Raw genomic sequence first — 18,900 nt, 5'->3', positions numbered from 1 at the left:
AAACCACTCACTACTTTGCACCATCCCTTTTAATCCAGCCCCTGTAATGCCCCACTTTAACCCACCCACCCTTTCCCTTGTACACTCTGCATTGCCTGCTGCATGGGTAACAACCTTGCTTTTGTCTAAAATATTTTTTTTTCTGTCCCACTCTTTTCCTCTATAATTCTCATTGAGATGACATGGCCATCCTGGCCTCCCTTTCTGGTACTGGCCAGACTTGCACTCCCTCCCCCAGCTCACTCACTGGCCAAGGTGGGGGAGCTGGAGCATTGCTTGCTCCCCATTGCCACTACCAGGTTCTCCCTCTGCCATCAACCCTCAGGGACCTCTTTTCCCTTGAGGCTCATTCAATCCATCTCCATCTCATCAAAATTCTGGCAGCTATTGTCTACAGACCTCGGAAACATTCTCTTTTCTGTGACGGGTTTGGCACCTGGCTCAGTCTTTACTTTTCAACTCTTTCCTGCATATTAGGAGTGTCAAGGAGCCCCAAAATATTCCCTTAAACTACACTAACATCCCAGTTCAACTTTTCCCTTTTCCACGACCTACTCCTCCACTGAGACTTAATTTCACACAGAAATGGTCATATTTGTTATACTGCGATAGCTTGCTAAGATCTCCAGTGACTGTGAAATCTGAAATTTCCTAATTCTGTATTCAAACCTGCTTCTATCTGTTACCATTCGACTTGTCCCTCTGCTTAGAAACTCTTGATGCTTCCTCCTCCCCATCACACAGTCGTTCAGTTCTTTCCTAGGTCATATACTGTGCCCTGGACCTCTTAGTGAACCAATTCAACTCTGCTCAAGTCCCTTTCCCTTCTTAACTTATTGCCAATCCCTATAAAGCCTTAGACTTGGATTATTCCCACAATTCACTGCTTTGGGCCCTATTTTCATGCTGCTAAATGATGATAGAGAAAAATCACAAAACAATGTTGAATGGATGCCCTATTGATATTACCTAATTTCAACTAGGCCCTCATTTTTAGAAGATAAGGCTTTTACACTTCCCTGATTGATACTCTATGACACCCTTCATAGCAGCTTTCCCACACTTTCTCATCCATTGTCAAACTTCCTAGCATTTCCCTTTCCCCCGTCCTCTCAGGTGAGCATTTTTCCTCATGCTTCATTGAAAACACTGACAGTTTCTCCCCATTTTACATCCCTCCTGCACCATCATCTCCCTTTTCAATCTTGTCTCTCCCGAAGAGTGGTTCTCCTTCTCCATATCCATAAGCGATTCTATTGCATCCCATCTTCTCCAGTAGATGGCCCCCTCCATCATTTTCATCCTCTCACTTATCTTCAATCTTTCCTTGTCCACTGGCTCTTTCCCTATTGCCTTCAAACATGCCCAGGACTCCTCAGAAACCTTCACTTGGTTCAGCCATTCCAGCTAACTACAACTCCGTATCTTTCCTCTCTTTCTTGGATAAACTCCTTGAGAAGGCTGTCTACCATAAGTCTCTATTTCCTTTCTTCTTGCTCTCTTCTTAAAATCTCTCTTCTCAAAGTTGTGCAATCATTCAATTACAATTTCTCTCTTCAAAGTTAATCATATCCTAATTGTCAAAAATTAATGGCCTTTCCTCAATATTCGCCATTCTTGACTTTCTGCAGTTTTTTCACGTTCCTGATTACCCTCTTGCCCTTGATGCTCTCTTCATCTAGGTTTTCGTGACTTTATTCAATGCTACCCATCTCACTCTTCCTTTTTTATCTTCTTTCTGGATCCTCATCCAAGTCAGCCAATAAAATAATCAAAGCTGTCCCACAGGCTCTGTCCTAGGTCCTTTTCTTTTTTCTCCCTAAAATATCTCCATCAAGCTCCAATGGATTTAATTACTATTTCTATGCTAATGATTTTCAAATCTATTTGTCCTCCCTAAATTCTTTCTTGACCTCCAGTTTCCTGTCTCCAGCTGTCTACTGTAAATCTTGAAATAGATGTCCTGTAGATATTTTAAACTCAATACATCTCACAGTGAACTCATTAACTCTCTTGCAAAATTCTTCTTAATTTTCCCATTTTTCTTGAAGGTTCCACCATCCACTCAGTCACCCAGGCTCATCCTTGACTTTCCATACACCCATACCATCCCTCCACAATTTTTTTTTTCATTTTTAAACATTTTTCTTTAAAGTTTTGCATTTCAAATTCTATCCTTCCTTCCCTATCTTCTTCCTCTCTGACATGCTAAGCAATCAGATATGGGTTATACATGTGCAGTTATATAAAACATTTCCCTATTAGTCATTTTTGTAGAAGAATACTCAAACAAAAGAAAGAAAAAGAATGTTACAGTTTCTATTTAAATACTATCAGTTTTCTTTTTTCTCTCCCTTTATTTCTTTTTAAAAATAATAATAGCTTTTTATTTTTCAAAATACATGCAAAGATAGTTTTCAACATTTACCGGTAAAGAACCTTGTGCTCCAACTTTTTCTCCCTCCTTTCCCACTTCCTCCCTCCCCTACACAGCAAGTAAACCAACATAGGTTAAACATGTGCAATTCTTCTAAACATTTCCACAATGATCATGCTGCACAAGAAAAATCAGATTATAAAGGGGAAAAATAAGAAAGAAAACAAAAACCAAGTAAATAACAACAAAAAAGGTGAAAATACTTTGCTGTGGTCCACATTAAGTTCCCATAGTCCTCTCTCTGGATGGCTCTCTCCATCACAAGTCTATTGGAATTTCTCTGAATCACCTCATTATCAGTTCTTTTTGTAGAGCTGATAACGTATCATCATTAGTCCTTTGAGATTGTCTCAGACCATTGCATTGCTGAGAATAGCTAAGTCATTCACAATTTTTCACTGATAAATATTGCTCTTACTATATCCAATGTTCTGATTCTCTTCACTTCACTATGTAGCAATTCATGTAAGTCTTTCCAGGTTTTTTTCTGAAACCATCCTGCTTTTCATTTCTTAGAGCATAATAATATCCTATTACAATCATATACCACAGCTTGTTTAGCCATTCCCCAACTGATGAACATCCCTTTGATTCCAATCCTTTGTAACCACAAAAAAGAGCTGCTATAAATATTTTTCTACAATTAAGTCTTTTTCCCTTTCCTGGATGTCTTTGGGATAAAGCCTAGTACTCACATACTTTTAATTTTAATTTTATTGGGATTTCTTTGGTTACTTTTAGATTACACTTATTTCTGAATAGCTCTCTCCTTCCTCTTCTACTCAGGGAGTCAGTCATCTTTTATAACAGTGATTTTAAAGAGAGAAAAAGTGATTTAGCACAACTAAACATATCAATTATGTCTAAGAATCTTCAATATTCCCTAGCTATTGTCTCTTACTTCTTCAAAAAAGGAAGGAAGGAACAGTTCCTCATCTCTTTTCCAAGATGAAGCTTGGTCATTATATTTATATAGCATTCAATAAGCTTTGTTTTAGAGGTGTTGTTTCTTTATATATTGTTCTAGTCATTGTGAATATTCTTTTCCTTGTTCTGCTCTTCATAGAAGTATTCCCATACTGCTCTGAGTTCCTCATTTCACTGTTTCTCATGACAGAGTAACACCCCATTATATTCTTGTACCACTATCAGCTTTGGGGACAGCTAGGTACAGGAGATAGAATGTCAGTTCTGGAGTCAGGAAACCTCATCTTTGGGAGTTCAAATCTGGCCTCAAACATTCCCTAGCTATGTGACTCTGGGGCAAGTCACTCAACCCTGTTTGCCTCAGGTTCTTTATCTATAAAATGAGGTAGAGGAGGACTATTCCAATAACACTGCCATATAGGATCACAAAAAATCAGATATGACTGAAAAACAATTGAAGTATAACAACAAAACTACCCTTGGCTTAGCCATTCTCCAGTCAATAATCACCTGCTTTGTTTCGAGTTCTTTGCTAGCAGAAATAAATGTTGCTATAAATCTTTTGTTATATAGGTGACCCTTCTGTCTTTGACCCTTTAGAGTACATGTCAAAGAAGCAGATCTCTGGATCAGAACATATGGGCAGTTTATTTGCTTTATTTACATAACCGCAAATTGCTTTCTGAAATAGTTGAACCAATTTACAGCTTCTAACAGCAACGTCAACGTTCCTGTCTTTCCACAGGCCTTTCGACATTCTCTAATTCTGCCTTTCCTTTGCCAGTTGGGTAGATGTGAGATAAAAACTCACAGCTGTTTTAATTTACATTTCTCTTATTACTAGGGATTTCAAAGTCTCTTATATGATCTCCAACAGTTTAAAATACTTCCTTTGAGAATTTGTGTTTGTTCCCATCCTTTGGCCACCCACCTTCCACTGACGAATGACCAAGTTATCTATATCCAATAAAAATTTCACAAAATCATAGTTAGAGCATTTATTAAGGACTCAATCTCTGGCCTTTGAATGGGAAACGACCTTTGGGAATATCTCATCTAACGCTTTAATTTTTCAGATAATGAACATGACATTCTGAAAAGAAAAATGGCATCCCAATATCACCTTCCCATTCAGCAAGAGCTAAACCTGGAACATCAATTATCAACTTCCAGCTCCATGACCTATTTATTTACTATGTCAACTCACCTCCCAGCTAGAATTTGTTACTACTTGTTAAAAAAAAAATGAAGAAATCATAAAGTAAGCAATTCCTTGGATTGTTTTGCGAGGCGATTTTTCTGTGAAAATATTTTTTTCATACTTGTATTGTGATTTTTAAGAGTATACTATGTTCAAAGATGATTTGGTTGATTAATGACTTCTAAAAGAAATTTCTATTCCACTCAAAGCTATGCCATCTGTGACAAATTTTCTGAGTTAGAAGTTGAAAGAACTCAGAGAATTTCCAGTGATTAATATAAGGCATCGATTTGCTTGGCTGACTTTTCATCTACAACATATAAATCAATCTCCTTTTAACTCTGGAAAAAATGGGGGAAATAATATTAAGAGAACACAAAATTTCTGAATTTGTAGAGATAAAAACAAAATGAAAACTGAGACAAAAATTTTGCAAACTCATTTAGTTCAAGGCAGTTTTTTTTCTATATTGGAACAATGGTGTCACCTGTGAAAAATGCTGGTTCTACATCTGACAATGTGCTCATTACCACATAAGCAGTTACTGTTAGTTATTACTAAGGTTATCTCCAGACTACTTAAATCATATGGGTTTAACCTTAAGTCTCTGAATTTAGTTGTTGATTGTGATAATTGTATTTAAATATGACTGGTTTCCTTTGTAAATCTATTTATTTCTGCATTAAACAACAAGATTTTGAGAAGAATTCAGACTCCCAAAAGAGTCCAATATTGAAAAAAGGTTAAGAACTCCTTGTGTCCCTGAACATTTGGATGGCATTAACTATAAAGATTTATATTCTTGGCATTAATCCAAAATTAAATATTCCTTATTCATTTCCTCATCCTCCTGCTTGTATTTTACATGCTGAACATTGCTTTCTGTTTTAACTCCTTTTGTTAAAATGAAGTTTTTAAAAGGAGAAAAAGATTCCTAAGCGGAAAGCCATGATCAAGGCATGCCAGAAAACACAAAGGATTGAGAAACGTGCCCAAGATCAGAATGGGGCCAGGAAGAAGCTGGTTGGGACCAGATTCACAGAATTCATAAAATGCCTTTCGTCTTTTTCCCCAGTCCTTTCAGTTGGGGCAGGCACAAGAATGGAGCAAGACTTGACACCAGGAGTTCAGCAAGAAAACAGCATAAAACAACACAGAAACATATATTTCTAATCTTGTTCATTTTTTAAAATTTCACCTGAATAACAACTTACTACTAATTCAGTAATAAGACAGATATACAAATTTAAAAGCCATGAAGAAAATAATAATATCAGAATAAAATTTCTATATGAATGAAAGTCAGTCCCCATTACAATGCCTCTACCATTGAACCAGAAAATCATTTTTTTTTTTTTGCCTTGATGGTCAATTTGGTTTAAAAACAGACTAATTGGTCATTGCCATTTCACACTCCTTTCCCAATGTTTCCTTCTTTTTACTTTTGATCTAAAATCCTCAAGTTTCAAAAGCAGATTACTTCCTATAATCATGCTTCTCTCTTCAGTTTCTCCCTACATCCTAGCTCCTCCCTTGCAACCTACAAATGTCTTGTTCTTGTCCTGAAAAAAATCCCTCGCTTGAGCCCTCCCATTTCCTTTAAAGCTTGCCTTCCCTTTTTCCTTTTCTAAGCCAAATTCTGAGAAAAAGCCATTTACACTCATTGTCTCCACATCCTTTCACTTCTCAGCCAACTTCAATATGGTTTCCAAACTCACCATTTACCTGAAACAGTTTTCTTTAAAGTTATCTTTTTATTTTTATCTTTAATTGCCATATCTACTGGGCCTTTCTCAATCCTCATCCTTTTTAACTTCTCTGGAGCATCTGGCACTGTTAATGACTTTCACCCGGTTCCTCTGACCCCACTGAATTTTCCCAACACTTCTCCCTCTTGATTCTTTCTTCCTCTGTCGGGTTACTCTTTCTTAGTTTTCTTTATTAGATCATCACTCTACCCTATACCTCCTACCAGTAGATAATCCACAGGATTCTCTCCTAGGTCCTTCCCTCTTTCTCTCTATATTCTTTCTCTATCTTTCTAACTCCCTTAGGTTTGATTACCATTTCTACACAGATGAAACCAGGATCAACAAAATCAGCCCTGGGCTGACTCTGAACTCTTCAGTTAACATTATAAACAACCTATTAGACCTTTCAATCTACATGTCACATGGGCAACTCGACCTTAAACTTATTTTTAATAGCATTTTATTATTCCAAACACATATATAGTTTTCAACATTCATTTTTGTAAAATTTTTTGTTTCGAATTTTTCTCCCTCCCTTTCTCCTTCCTCCCTAAAACAGCAAGCAATCTAAAATAGGATAAATATGTGTGATTCTTTTAAACATATTTTGATTTTTGTCATCCTGTACAAGAAAAACAGATCAAAAACAAAAGAACCATGAGAAAGAAAAAACAAGCAAACACCAACAAAAAGGTGAAAATATGATGTTTCAATCTACATTCAGTCTCATTGTTCCCTCTCTAAACACAGTAGGCATTTTCCATCCCAGGTCTATTGTAATTTCCTTGAGTTTTTGTTAAAAGATCCAAGTCCACCCAAGTTGATCATCACATAATCTTCTTGTCACTATGTACGATGTTCTCTTGTTCTGCTCACTTCCCTCAGCATCAAACACACAGAATTACTTTGTTTTTACATTAATCTAATTGTTAGTGATTTGGAGCATTTTTTTTCATAGAGCCACTGATATTCCTTTCCTTGAAATCTGCCTATTCATTTGCTTAGACCCTTTTTCAATTGGAGAATGACTTTTATTCGTTTAAATGTAAATCAATTTCTTCTTTTTAAAATTTATTTATTGGATTTGTTTTTGCAAAACATTTTTTTATTTTATATAATGAAATTTATCTATTTTGTCTCCTGTGAGCTTTTCTTTTTTTTATTTATTTATTTATTTATTTATTTTGTTTTTGTTTTTTTTTTATTATATTTTTTTTTCCTATGACTTTTCTACTCTTTTCTGGTCATGAACTTTTTCTGTCTAGAAATCTAATACATTTTATATACATACTAAAGCAAATTAATCTATTAGCTTTCTGTTTGACAAACACAAAAATTTAAATAAATGACATAAGGACTCACTATTTGATGAAAACTTGAGAAAAACTGGTTAGAAATGTGGAAGAAGTTAGATTTGGACAAACATCTCACAGCTTGTGCCAAGATAAACTTCAAATGAATCAGAGACCTAAATTTATCTTTTTACACATCGTGTTTGTGTGCATTGATGTTTGCTTGCTGCCTCTTTTATTAGACATGAGCTTTTCTAGGAGCAGGGACTGTCTTCTACCTTTCTGTGTATCCCCAGAGCTCAGGACAATGCCCCATACATAGTGGGTGCTACTTATTCAAGTAGATGGGGATTGACACAAAAAGGATTGACCACAGCCCAAAAATATTAGAGAACCATCTTCCCTTTCAATCACATAGTTCCCTGAACCCATCTTATGCTCTCGTTCTTTTCGGGAGTCCCTCATTTGTTAAAGGCTCCAGCTTGTTCACACATCTTGTACCCACTTGGTACTTCTTGGGGGGTGTCCATTTGAGTGGTCACAGATCTCTGCCAGGAGGCTCTGCAAAGTATTGAGATGATGAAGAAAAAGCAACCTTGTCCTTTCCTCGAGGAACATATACAGAGCAAAGAATAAAGTCTGGATTCAAGTAAAGGGTCCCAAAGAAAATTAAAAAAGAAAGAAATCATACTGCAAAATGGGAGTGGGGAGGACAGGACATCCAGGGATGCTGCACAATGGAGAGAAAAGTCCCCTGAAAAGCAGCATGAAGGAACAAGGGCACTCTAGACACGGGCTACAGAAGGAACACAAATGGAGAGCGATCCACAAAAATTATGGCTGATGCAGAGAGAGCTTTCCTATTGCTGAGGAATATTCCCAGTTTAGAAGTCTGAGAAATCACTGAAAGATGGCACCTCGGCATCCTCAGTAGTTTAGACTTGCATCCTGCTTCGTATAATAAATGTGGTCTGGAGGCGCTAGAATGACCTGCCACCATGTTTAAAGGATTAAGCTCCTTAATTGTAAAACACAATTTCTTAACTTACATATAAAAAGAAACATCACTGCATAATTTTAAAATGCATCTAATACTCAAACCACCTGCCATTATTAGCCCTGCTCTTTTAAATTGATTCTTTGCAGGGATAAAATGGTAATTGGCAATACTGTTTTCCCTAAAAATTTCATAGTGCAAGGACTGCTTCTGCTAGGGGCTGTAACAATGGCAGTCGAGGATTGATGCTGCATTCTAATACTCTGGGCTTTGGGGAAATGGAAAATTACTCACTAATATCAGAACAGAAAAAGCAGAAAGAGTGCAATTTCTCCAGGATGCCATTTTTTAGGAAGACATTGATAAGAGAAGTACAAAGGACAGAAATCAAGATGGTGGAGAGGCTTTCTTTTGATCCTGCCACCTGAAAATCAGCTGATGGAGTGGAGGAACTTTATCTTAGAGAAGAAAAGACTGAGGGAGGACCTAAGAGTGACTTTCAAGTATCTGAAGAGCTGCTCTATGAAAACAGGGCCAGACTAATCTCTACTTGTTTCCAGAGGGCAAATCCAGAAGTGAGGGGTGGAAGTTATTGAGAAGTAAACTAAAGCTTAATAGAAATACAACTTGCTAATTAACCAAACAATTATTAAGCAACTACTTTATGTCAGCATCCAGAGATCTATCCAGCCATAGAAAGGGCTGTGTTGGGAGGAATACCAAGCAGAGGCTGGATGGCCATTATTGAGTAGGTTATAGAGAAGGTTCTTTAACCATTCATGACCTATTTTGTTTTAAAAATTTATAAATGTATTTGAACCAATCACAACGTGTTTAGTCATGTAATGGGGCCAGAACAGTCAATCAAGGAGCTTTTATTAAGCACCTTCTGTGCACAAAAACAAAAAAAATAATATTTCTGGCATCAAGAAGTGTATATTTAATAAGGAACCATCTGCACATAAGCAAATGCAATCTATGTCTGAAATACACACAAGTTAATTGTGGAGATGCCCTAGCATTTGGGTCGGGATAACCTTGGTGACATTTGACCTGAGCTTTGAAAGAATCTCAGGTGTTTAGGAAGCAGTGCATTCTGGATATGGGGGAAGCCAGGACAAAATCATCGAGATACTAGATAAGAGAATGTGGGATGTGAGGAAGACCAAGAAAACCGGGTTGGCTGAACTCTATAGAGGGCACATGGACTTAGTTTTAATTGCACTTGGTTAAAAATTGCCTCACCAGGTAAGACATGTTTGCTTAGTTACACTGACTATATCAAGTCCTCTTTAGTCAGATCCATCCATAAAAATCTGCAAAGCTGATGCTTGAAAATGGCTTGTCAATGTCTCTCCTCCCTGATATCAATCAGTTGTTCTTACAAACTAATGGGAAGGCGCTGGCTTTTTGTATTTTCAACAAAAGGATTAAAACTTCCTTGAAGTTCTTCAGAACATTTTTAAAGTTTCGAAAATTAGATTTCCAAATTTAAATCCATGGGTACGCCTTTAATCACTTACATAATATTCAACAACAAAAGTTCAGTTTTTAAATGTCTTGCTAGGGATGATTGCTTCACATGATCACTATCTAATAGCTCTAGACCCAGTGCATAAAAAGGACCAGATTTAACACTGACAATATCATCCTATGCCTCTTTTGCCCTTTGTGGCTAAACTTCTACGGTATGTCACTGCACGTTCTCTCCTCTTCCTTTCCTCTTGGCCCCTGAAAACCCATCCTTGGATCTCATCATTCCACCGTAACTACCCTTTAGAGTTAGCCATGATCTCTTAGCTGCTTTTTCTCAGTCTTCAATCTCTCTGCAGCCTTTGATGCTGTGGTCACTCTCTCTTCCCCAATACTTTTCCTCTCCCTCCTGGTTCTCCTCCTCTCTCTCTGACAACTCCTTCTCTGTCTGCTTTGCTGGATCCTCCTCCAAAGCATGTCCCACTAATCAGGTGTCCCTCAGGCTTCTGTTCAAAACTATTTTCTCTTCTCCATCTTCTCTTGGCGATCTTATTATCTCCCATGGATTTAATGATCATCTCCTCTCCTGCCTCAATCTCTCTGCTGATATCCAATCTCATAGCTCTAAGTGCCTTTCAGAAATCTCAGACTGGATTTCAGTAGACGCCTTAAACTCAATATGTCCAACACTGCATCATTTTCTTTCCTTCTAAACCCTGGCTACCTCCTAACTTTCCCATTAAAGTAGAAAACGATGCTATTCCCCAAATCCACATGCTCACAATCTAGTTCACCTCATGGTCTCTCACCCTCCTATGTCCAAGCGGTTGCCAAGGCCTGTGCCTCTGCTGCACCCTCAAATGCACTCCCCTTCCTCTTCCCTGACAAAACCCCCATCCTAAGCAGGCTCTCATCACCCATGTCGCCATTGTGGTAATGACTGCTGGTGGGTCTGGCTACCTCAAGTCTCTCCCCGTCCGTTCTAGACCATCCTCCTTTTAGCTACAAATTTTACTAAAAGTTCAGCTCTGACCACATCATCCCCCCTACTTAGTAAACTCCAGGGGCTCTATTGCCTGCAGGAGCAAGTACAAAATAGTCTATCTAGTATTCCAAGCCCTCTATAACATACCATTCCTGTTTCCAGTTGTCAGCCCCGTGGCCCTGGTCTCCTGGCGCTCTGTGAGCCAGAGACTCCATCTCTCAGTTCAGGCCATTGTCGCTCTGTCCCCCAGACCTAGACACTCTTCCTCCTCTGCTCTGACCACTGATCTCTCTGGCTTCTTCTAAGGCTTAAGTGAAAGCTTATCCTCTACAGGAAGCCCTCCCCAGCCCCATTAATTGCAGAGTCTTTCCTTTGTTAATGATTCCTTATAGTTTGCTTTGCCTATATATGTTCACATCTTGTCTCCCCCATTAGACTGGGAGCTCCTTAAAGACAGGAAGATCTTTTGCCTCTTTCTCTATCCCCTTGACTTAACATTGTGCCTAAGACATAGTACGTGCTTTAAAATGTTTATTTATTAATGCAAATTCATATTTCAAATGATATTTCTGTTCTGTTGTATTCTTATGAAACTTTGCTCAGAACTGACTAGATCATCATTGGCTTTTTTCATGTTGTTGCTAACAAAGAGCTTGCCCCGGGAGCAGAAGTACGGAATCCATCACATAGTGATTTAATTTTGCTTTTGCATTATTAGCATTATCTTGAGTTCATTGTTTCCTCATGAAGTTGTTGAATCCATTTATCTCTTTTCCAAGACTACTTTAGTTAAAAACTAGGTAACCTAATCTGGAAATAAACCGAACTGGGAACTTACAAATTCCAAAATCCCAACACAATGAAAGAAACATATGGGGCAAACATGGCACTATCAATTCCTCCACATTGCACAGCTCATTCTTTCCTCAGGGCACCTCATGTATTGCACACATGACCATCTGGTTTATGGGCAGTATCAAGCAATATGTTAAATATTAATAAAGCACATTTATTTTTAAAATAAAAAATAATTCAAGTTGAAGTTCTTATATTTTCTTCTTACATCCCTGTGCAGAGGCACAGGCTTATCCCCCAGTGGAAGGCACTAGCAAAGAAAAGCATAAATTCTTACAAATAACCATTTAAACAATTGTTATTATCATCATCATTGTTTTGATATTGTTGTTATTATTATTAATGACTATTGTTTTATCAAGAAAGTCACCTCAAGATCTGGTTTCAAGTCCTCCCAAGAAACATACTATCTGTGTGACTCTGAGCAAACTAAAGTTTTCAGTGCCCCAGGGAAATTTTCCCCTAAACTGCCATCTCCATAGGCAAAGGGAGTTCCCTCACTTAAGACTTCTCTATAGTAATTAAATCAGAGATTTACTCCAAAAAACCAAATAAACAATATTAAAAAATCATTAAGACAGCTGGCATTTATATCAGTACTTTTGATGTTCACAAATTACCTACATTGTCTCAATGGAAACTCAGAGTTCCGTAAAGCAGATAATATAAACAAAATCCACATCACTTTATAAATGAGGAAACAAACTTGTAAAGATGAAATATCCTGCCCAAGATCACTCAACAGCTTGGAAGAATTACAGGCAAGACTGGAACCCACCTTCTTTGGAATCCAACATGGCATCCTTGGATCAAACTTGTCAACAGCTAGTAATAGTTTAGAAAAGAAAGGATTTTAGAAGCCATAAGCTCCCTGTGCAGATAACATGTTTTATTTGGGGAGAAAAGCATTTAGTCTTCTGTCCCAAGCACTGACAGAATCATCGCATTAATATCAAGGTTTGGGTCTTTGTTTTCAAAGGCTAACTTGATTCCAAAGGCAAACCAGAAAATCAGTGGTGGCTACAACTAAACTCTAATTTCATTCAAAGAAGGGAATGGGTAAAACTCCTAATCCATGGCTGTCATAAATGTTTCCCAGAAGAAAATCATTTCAACTGACAGCAGTAATCTTCTGAAAAATAAGTCTAAAGCTCAGAGCTCCAGAGCCCTCTGTGAGCCACGGAATGACCACTCATGTTGGCGCCAAGAATAATATCTCAATCAGGGATCCCTTGGGTCTTTCCATTACCCATAAAAGAAACTGTAGCTTATACATATAACTCTCAGTCTATGTGCTCATAAAAGACATATAAACAGTCAGTTCTTTTCACTCCACACCCTAGGTAAGAATTATTTTATCAACCCATATCTTTCAACTCAAAATGAATTCTTGCTATGACCTCAGACGCAAAGAATTTGGAATCATTTAATGGTTATTTATACTGTTAATTTAGCCAGGAAATGCCAAGGGCTTTTCCCCCTCCTAAAAACGAATTTTAAAAAGATATAGAAGGAAGGGTGACTTTCCAGACACTGATGGGTTATTATTTGTTTCTTTTTCATTCATACTTTCAAATCACATGCTATTTGGGCAGTTCCTAAAGAGAGAAGTCTGATCTAAATCACCTAAAAGAGACCCAACAAAAGGAGCCTAAATATCTGTCTAGATGTGTGTGTGTATATACATGTGTGTAAGTACATAGATGGATATATATACATGTGTGTAAGTATATATATATATATATATATATATATATATATGTGTGTGTGTGTGTGTGTGTGTGAGTACATAGATGGATATATATACGTGTGTGTAAGTATATATATATATATATGTGTGTGTGTGTGTGTGTGTGTGTGTGCGTGTGTGTGAGTACATAGGTGGATATATTTATATATATATATATACACATGTGTTTAAGTATATATATACATTGTGTAATTATATATATTTACATACAGAGAGAGAGGCAGAGAGGCAGAGAGAAACAGACAGAGAAACAAAGAAAGATGAAGAGAGAAAGAGACAGAGAGAGACAGAGAGACAGAGCCACAGAGAGAGACAGAGAGAGGCAGAGGGAAAGAGAAAGACAGACAGAGAAATCAAGAAAGAGACAGAGAGAGACAGAGAGAAAAAGAAAAGCATAGGGACAGAGAGAGACAGGGAGACACACAGAAAGAGAAAGACAGAAAGGCAGACTAACAGATCACCTTCCCCCCAGGGAAACCAGGGATGCCTGAAGCCCAGCCCAAAAAGAATAGAACAAGGGCTGCCACTGTCCTTCATTCTTCTTGAAACATTCACAAAGTCACAAAGGGAACATGGGACAAATATTTCTTAAGCACCCAATAAAAAATCGGGGGTTGGGCTAGGCCTGGGAGACAAAAAGGCTGAGAAGAAAAACAAATCCATGATTTGAGACCAAGCATTTCAGCTCCATGAGATTGTTACAAGTTTCGGAGTCATGGATGGTGAAGTGAGGAGGGTTGGAAGGGCTGGGGAGGACGGCCAGCAAGGAAAAGACAGCATCTCCTAAGAAGCAGCCTGAGCTCCAGCCTCTGCTCCGAGCCTCCACACTCCCCATAGCCCCAAACAGAACATGGGCACTTGTGAGCCTCCACCCCTCCATGGCTCAGCCACCCCTGCATCTCCATACTGCGGCCTTCCCTCGATGGCTCGCTCAGCCCAGCCAGACTTCAGGGGGCTGCATTCCTCTGGGCCAGGGACAAGGGACAGCTATTTGTGGACCTCCCCCTTCATCACCAGACCAGAGGCTGCTGGGAGAAAGGAACGAGTCTGGCTCTGTCCATGTAGCTCCCTCATGGCACCGGTGTGAGAGAGGCTGGGAGAGGAAAAGTCACCATCCTCCGGCCAAGTGTTCATGTTGGCCCCCAGCCCATGGCCCATCCATGGAGACATTCTGGCCCCCGGGACCTACCAGGGCAGAGCCTGTTAGCCAACACTTCAAGAGCGATTTCATCTCCCCATCACAACAAGCCCTAGGGAAGGAACCAGGTGCCCCACACTTAGGAAGTGCTGAGGACAATGTTGGCAGAATTGGTGGGCTCAAGTCAGCAATAAGCATTTATTAATTGACAGCTGTATGCCAGGAATTGTCCTGGGCTATGAAGATAAAGACATAAATGAACAAGGGATGCCCTAAAGGAACTTATATTATATCAAGAGGGACAACATGGCAGCACAAGGGGTAGAGTGATGGAGTAAGAAAGACATAAATATATATTTACCAACTGTGTGACCCCAGGTGTATCACTTAAACCTATCTTAGCCTCAGTCTTCTGATCTGTAAAATGGTGATATTAATAGCAATTACCTCCCTATTATTACTGTGAGAATTAAATGGACTAACATACATTGAGGGCTTCCCAGATATTAATGTTAGCTATTATCGTTAATGTTAGCTATTATTATTTATCTGTATGGGTATATCCAGTATAACTACAAAGTAATTTGGAGGTGAAGGTGCTAGCAGCAAGGGAGAATCGAAAGGCTATCCCCTGTGGAGAACAGCTCAACCAATGAGCAATACCTTGGAATCCTGTGTCTAGAGGTGGATGGTAAATGAGAGAGAAAAGGAAGGAAGGAAGAGAGAAAAGGAGGGAGGGAGAGAGAAAGGGAAGGAGGGAGGGGGAAGGAAGGAAGGAAGGAAGGAAGGAAGGAAGGAAGGAAGGAAGGAAGGAAGGAAGGAAGGAAGGAAGGAAGGAAGGAGGGAAGGAAGGAAAGGTGGCAAGGAAGGAAAGGAGAGAGGAAGGAAGGAAGGAAGGAAGGACGAAGGAAGGAAGGAAGGAAGGAAAAGAAAGGAGAGAGGAAGGGAAGAGGAAGGGAAGAGGAAGGAAGGAAAGGTGGCAAGGAAGGAAAGGAGAGAGGAAGGAAGGAAGGAAGGAAGGAAGGAAGGAAGGAAAAGAAAGGAGAGAGGAAGGGAAGAGGAAGGAAGAAGGGAGAAAGGGAGGGAGGGAGGAAGGAAGGAAAGGAGGAAGGAAGAAAGAGGGGAGGAAAAGGAGGGAGAAAAAGAAAAAGAAGAGGAGGGAGAAAGAAAGAGTTCCTGCTTTCAAAGAACTTATATTCTTTTGGGAGAAATAAGATATCCACACCCAACATCCAGTTCAGGCCAGGATGGCATGGACTGGGAAGCTCGCTCAGAGGAAACTAGCATTTAGAAGACAGACCTTCATTTCAAGGAGAAAGAGGGGATCCCAGACAATCCCACGTTCCACTCTCCTGGTCAGCCATGGCCCTGCCAACCCGCCCTCAGCACAGTCTTATCTGTACACAGCAGGAAGTAGCAAAGGCCACAAGTTTTCCCATCAAATCCTGGTCATGAGCTGGACATGGACACAGTTTAGGCCAGACGGCACCTGGCGACCCTAGACTTGGGCCCAAGACCCGTGGGGGCGGCCTAGCAACTCCTGTTCTCCTCCCCACTCTCTGTCCCCTTGCACAAGTTTCTCCTTGAGCCATTTTCTCACATGCAAAATGGGGGAGCCAAGCCAGACAAGCTCCCATGTCTCTCAGAGCTCTGCATTTTGAGCCGGCCCAAAGGCCCCTTTTAATAAAGCTTCCTTTGCTTGCATTCTTTCGCAACTTTTCATCTAGATTTATGCCCTAATGGAACCCGGCTGTGGAGGCAGCGTGCTAGCTCAGGCCATGTCTACACAGTGCCAAACAGCTGGTCAAGTCAGGCATGGAGGAGGATGGGGGAAGAGGCATCCCTGTGATCTTCTGTCTTAATTAACCAGCTGTTTGACTGAAGTGACCTTTCTAGTAAGAGCTATCCCGGAGACAGCTTGAATTGAACCTCTTCTTGGACCCATTAACAGTACAAATTGCTAAAGTAACAAATAATTAAAAATACAAAAAAGATAGTGGAGCCTGTGGGTTAGGGAAGGGAGGGAGGGAGCACTGCTTTTGGGTGAGGGTCTTTTATTTCCTGGAGTCCTGGGAGCTCGCTGCAACGTGAGCCATCCCTGCACCTCCAGAAGCCTGCACTTGCAAACTCTGGACTCCAAGGGAACCAGACTCCTTCCAGTTGGGGATGGGCAGCATGTCACCTACCGAGACAACAGCAACCGGATAGAAAGGGGAAGGGGCTGCGCTTGCGAGCCCAGCCAGCAGCTGCCGGGGTGGCCGAAAATCAGAGTTCTTCATCTAAAGGAAAGAAAAAATGCAAAGCCTTAGATGACCCAAGGAAGTTAATTGTGGAGTTCAATCAAAAGGAGCAATATTTCATGTGACCTTTGGGAAACTATCCTGAGGGATTAGCCAGGTGAATAAAGAATCAGGAACACAAAAACTGCATTTTATGCACACGGACCAATGGGTCGCTCAACATTCATTCATGACTCAAAGCAATTTCTGAAGAAACTGCTTCAAAAATGGGGTAGGGGAGAGATCTTGTGAATACACTAGCTGCCCTTTCTTCAAGGGACAAAGCAAACCCAAAGCCAGGAAGGAACAAATTGGAAGGGGAGAATTTATGCCCAAAGCATTCTTCTCACTATTCTCTTTCCAGTATATGTGCGTGGGGAGACATATTGATGTATAACATGATATTTATTATGTATGCAGACAGACACATAGAAAAATAGAATGGGAAAGACAGAGAGACATGGGTGGATGGGTAGGTAGATAACTGGATGGATGGGTAGTTGGATGGATGGATGGGTGGATGGATGGGTGGATGGATGGGTGGACGGATGGGTGGACGGATGGGTGGATGGACGTATGGGTGGATGGACAGATGGGTGGATGGATGGATAGCTCTCATTCTATTTTTCCAGATAGGCATGTGTTTTGAATCACTTGCTTCCAATACTTACATTTATGCAAACAAAATTATAGCAGTCTCCTAGGATAATTTTCTGGAGATCTTGGCCATTTGGACACAGGGTTACAGATGTGCCTTGAACCTGTTTAAGGAAAATAGGGATTTTTAAGGCCACACATAAAGAACGTGCACAGAGGTCACAGGTGGAGCTTTTCCCAATGAGATGCCCAGATCATCCGTTATCCCGCTCTCAGAGATGACCTCCTCACTGACAGAGAACAGTGATTGGGCTTTGACCTTGGAGCTGGGCCTTTCCCCCAGAAAGCATCCCAGCCCAGGTTTCTGACCCTGGTGGATTGGAGCCGGCCTTGAATTTCAAGATGCCTCAATTCTTCCTCCTCTTCTTCCAGATACAACTTTATGGCTCCTCAAGGAGCAAAGGAAGCCCGGAAACTCAAAAATTCCAGGAGGCATCCATGAAAGCTGGGGGGAAGGGCAGAGAAGGGACAAAGGTGAAGGGAGACTTCTTGGCTTTGTTCTGCTCATTTACACTAAGGGATTTAGACTTGGTTCAGGATTGATTATTCGTGTGTATCTAAATCATGAAGGAAGCACAAAGCTTTCTCTCACGCAGACAGGAACCCAAAGAGCTCCCAGTAAGTGCCAGAGATGGACCTGCTCATGAGGAAGGGGAAGCATCCTCAGAAAAGAGAGTTGGGGGGCAACTGTGGCTGAGGTTGTAAGAGATGTTTGAAAAAGCACACAGGGTTGGCAGCAGCTTTCCCCCATCCCCCACCTTTCTCCTCCTCTTGCTCTTCCATGGGATCAGCAGCTAGGATGGGAATTCTGGGGAAATCTTCCCCCAAGTGCCCCCCCAACCCACACATACACACCTAGCGTTCCTCCCACAGCAGCACCTTCCACGGCAGGGCTAACCGCCCCACCCTCCTCCTCAAGGGGATGAAGCAATAGATATGGAGCCTAGTACATAGTGAGAACCAGCTGCTGGAAGCCTCTGCTTCCTCCTCTCTGCACACTTTCTCCTCCATTGCTCCAATTGCCTCTCGCCAAGCTCACTGTCCCAATGGCCAATTCCAGTGGCCTTTTCTTAGTCTGCTTCTTGCTTGACTTTTCTGTTATACAACATGCTGCTCACTCAGGGCTGCTCCTGGACAGCCTCTGCTAGCTTTCCTCCC

The 18,900-nt window shown here is 40.4% G+C and overlaps 1 protein-coding gene across 1 annotated transcript in view; it reads right to left on the bottom strand.

Moving 5' to 3' along the window:
* CRPPA (CDP-L-ribitol pyrophosphorylase A) overlaps positions 1-18,900 on the bottom strand; it is a 229,007-nt gene that overhangs the window by 120,078 nt on the left and 90,029 nt on the right. Inside the window, exons 7-8 of the mRNA XM_031940697.1 lie at positions 17,757-17,846; positions 16,993-17,085 (exon numbers count right to left, since the gene is read on the bottom strand). Of these exons, the coding sequence (XP_031796557.1) occupies positions 16,993-17,085; positions 17,757-17,846 (183 nt within the window). The remainder of the gene's footprint in view (positions 1-16,992; positions 17,086-17,756; positions 17,847-18,900) is intronic.

This window comes from Sarcophilus harrisii, chromosome 5 (assembly GCF_902635505.1).
Source record: "Sarcophilus harrisii chromosome 5, mSarHar1.11, whole genome shotgun sequence".
Classification (NCBI taxonomy): domain Eukaryota; kingdom Metazoa; phylum Chordata; class Mammalia; order Dasyuromorphia; family Dasyuridae; genus Sarcophilus; species Sarcophilus harrisii.
The sequence above is the reverse complement of the archived record's forward strand: the minus strand, read 5'-3'. Positions and strand labels throughout refer to the sequence as shown.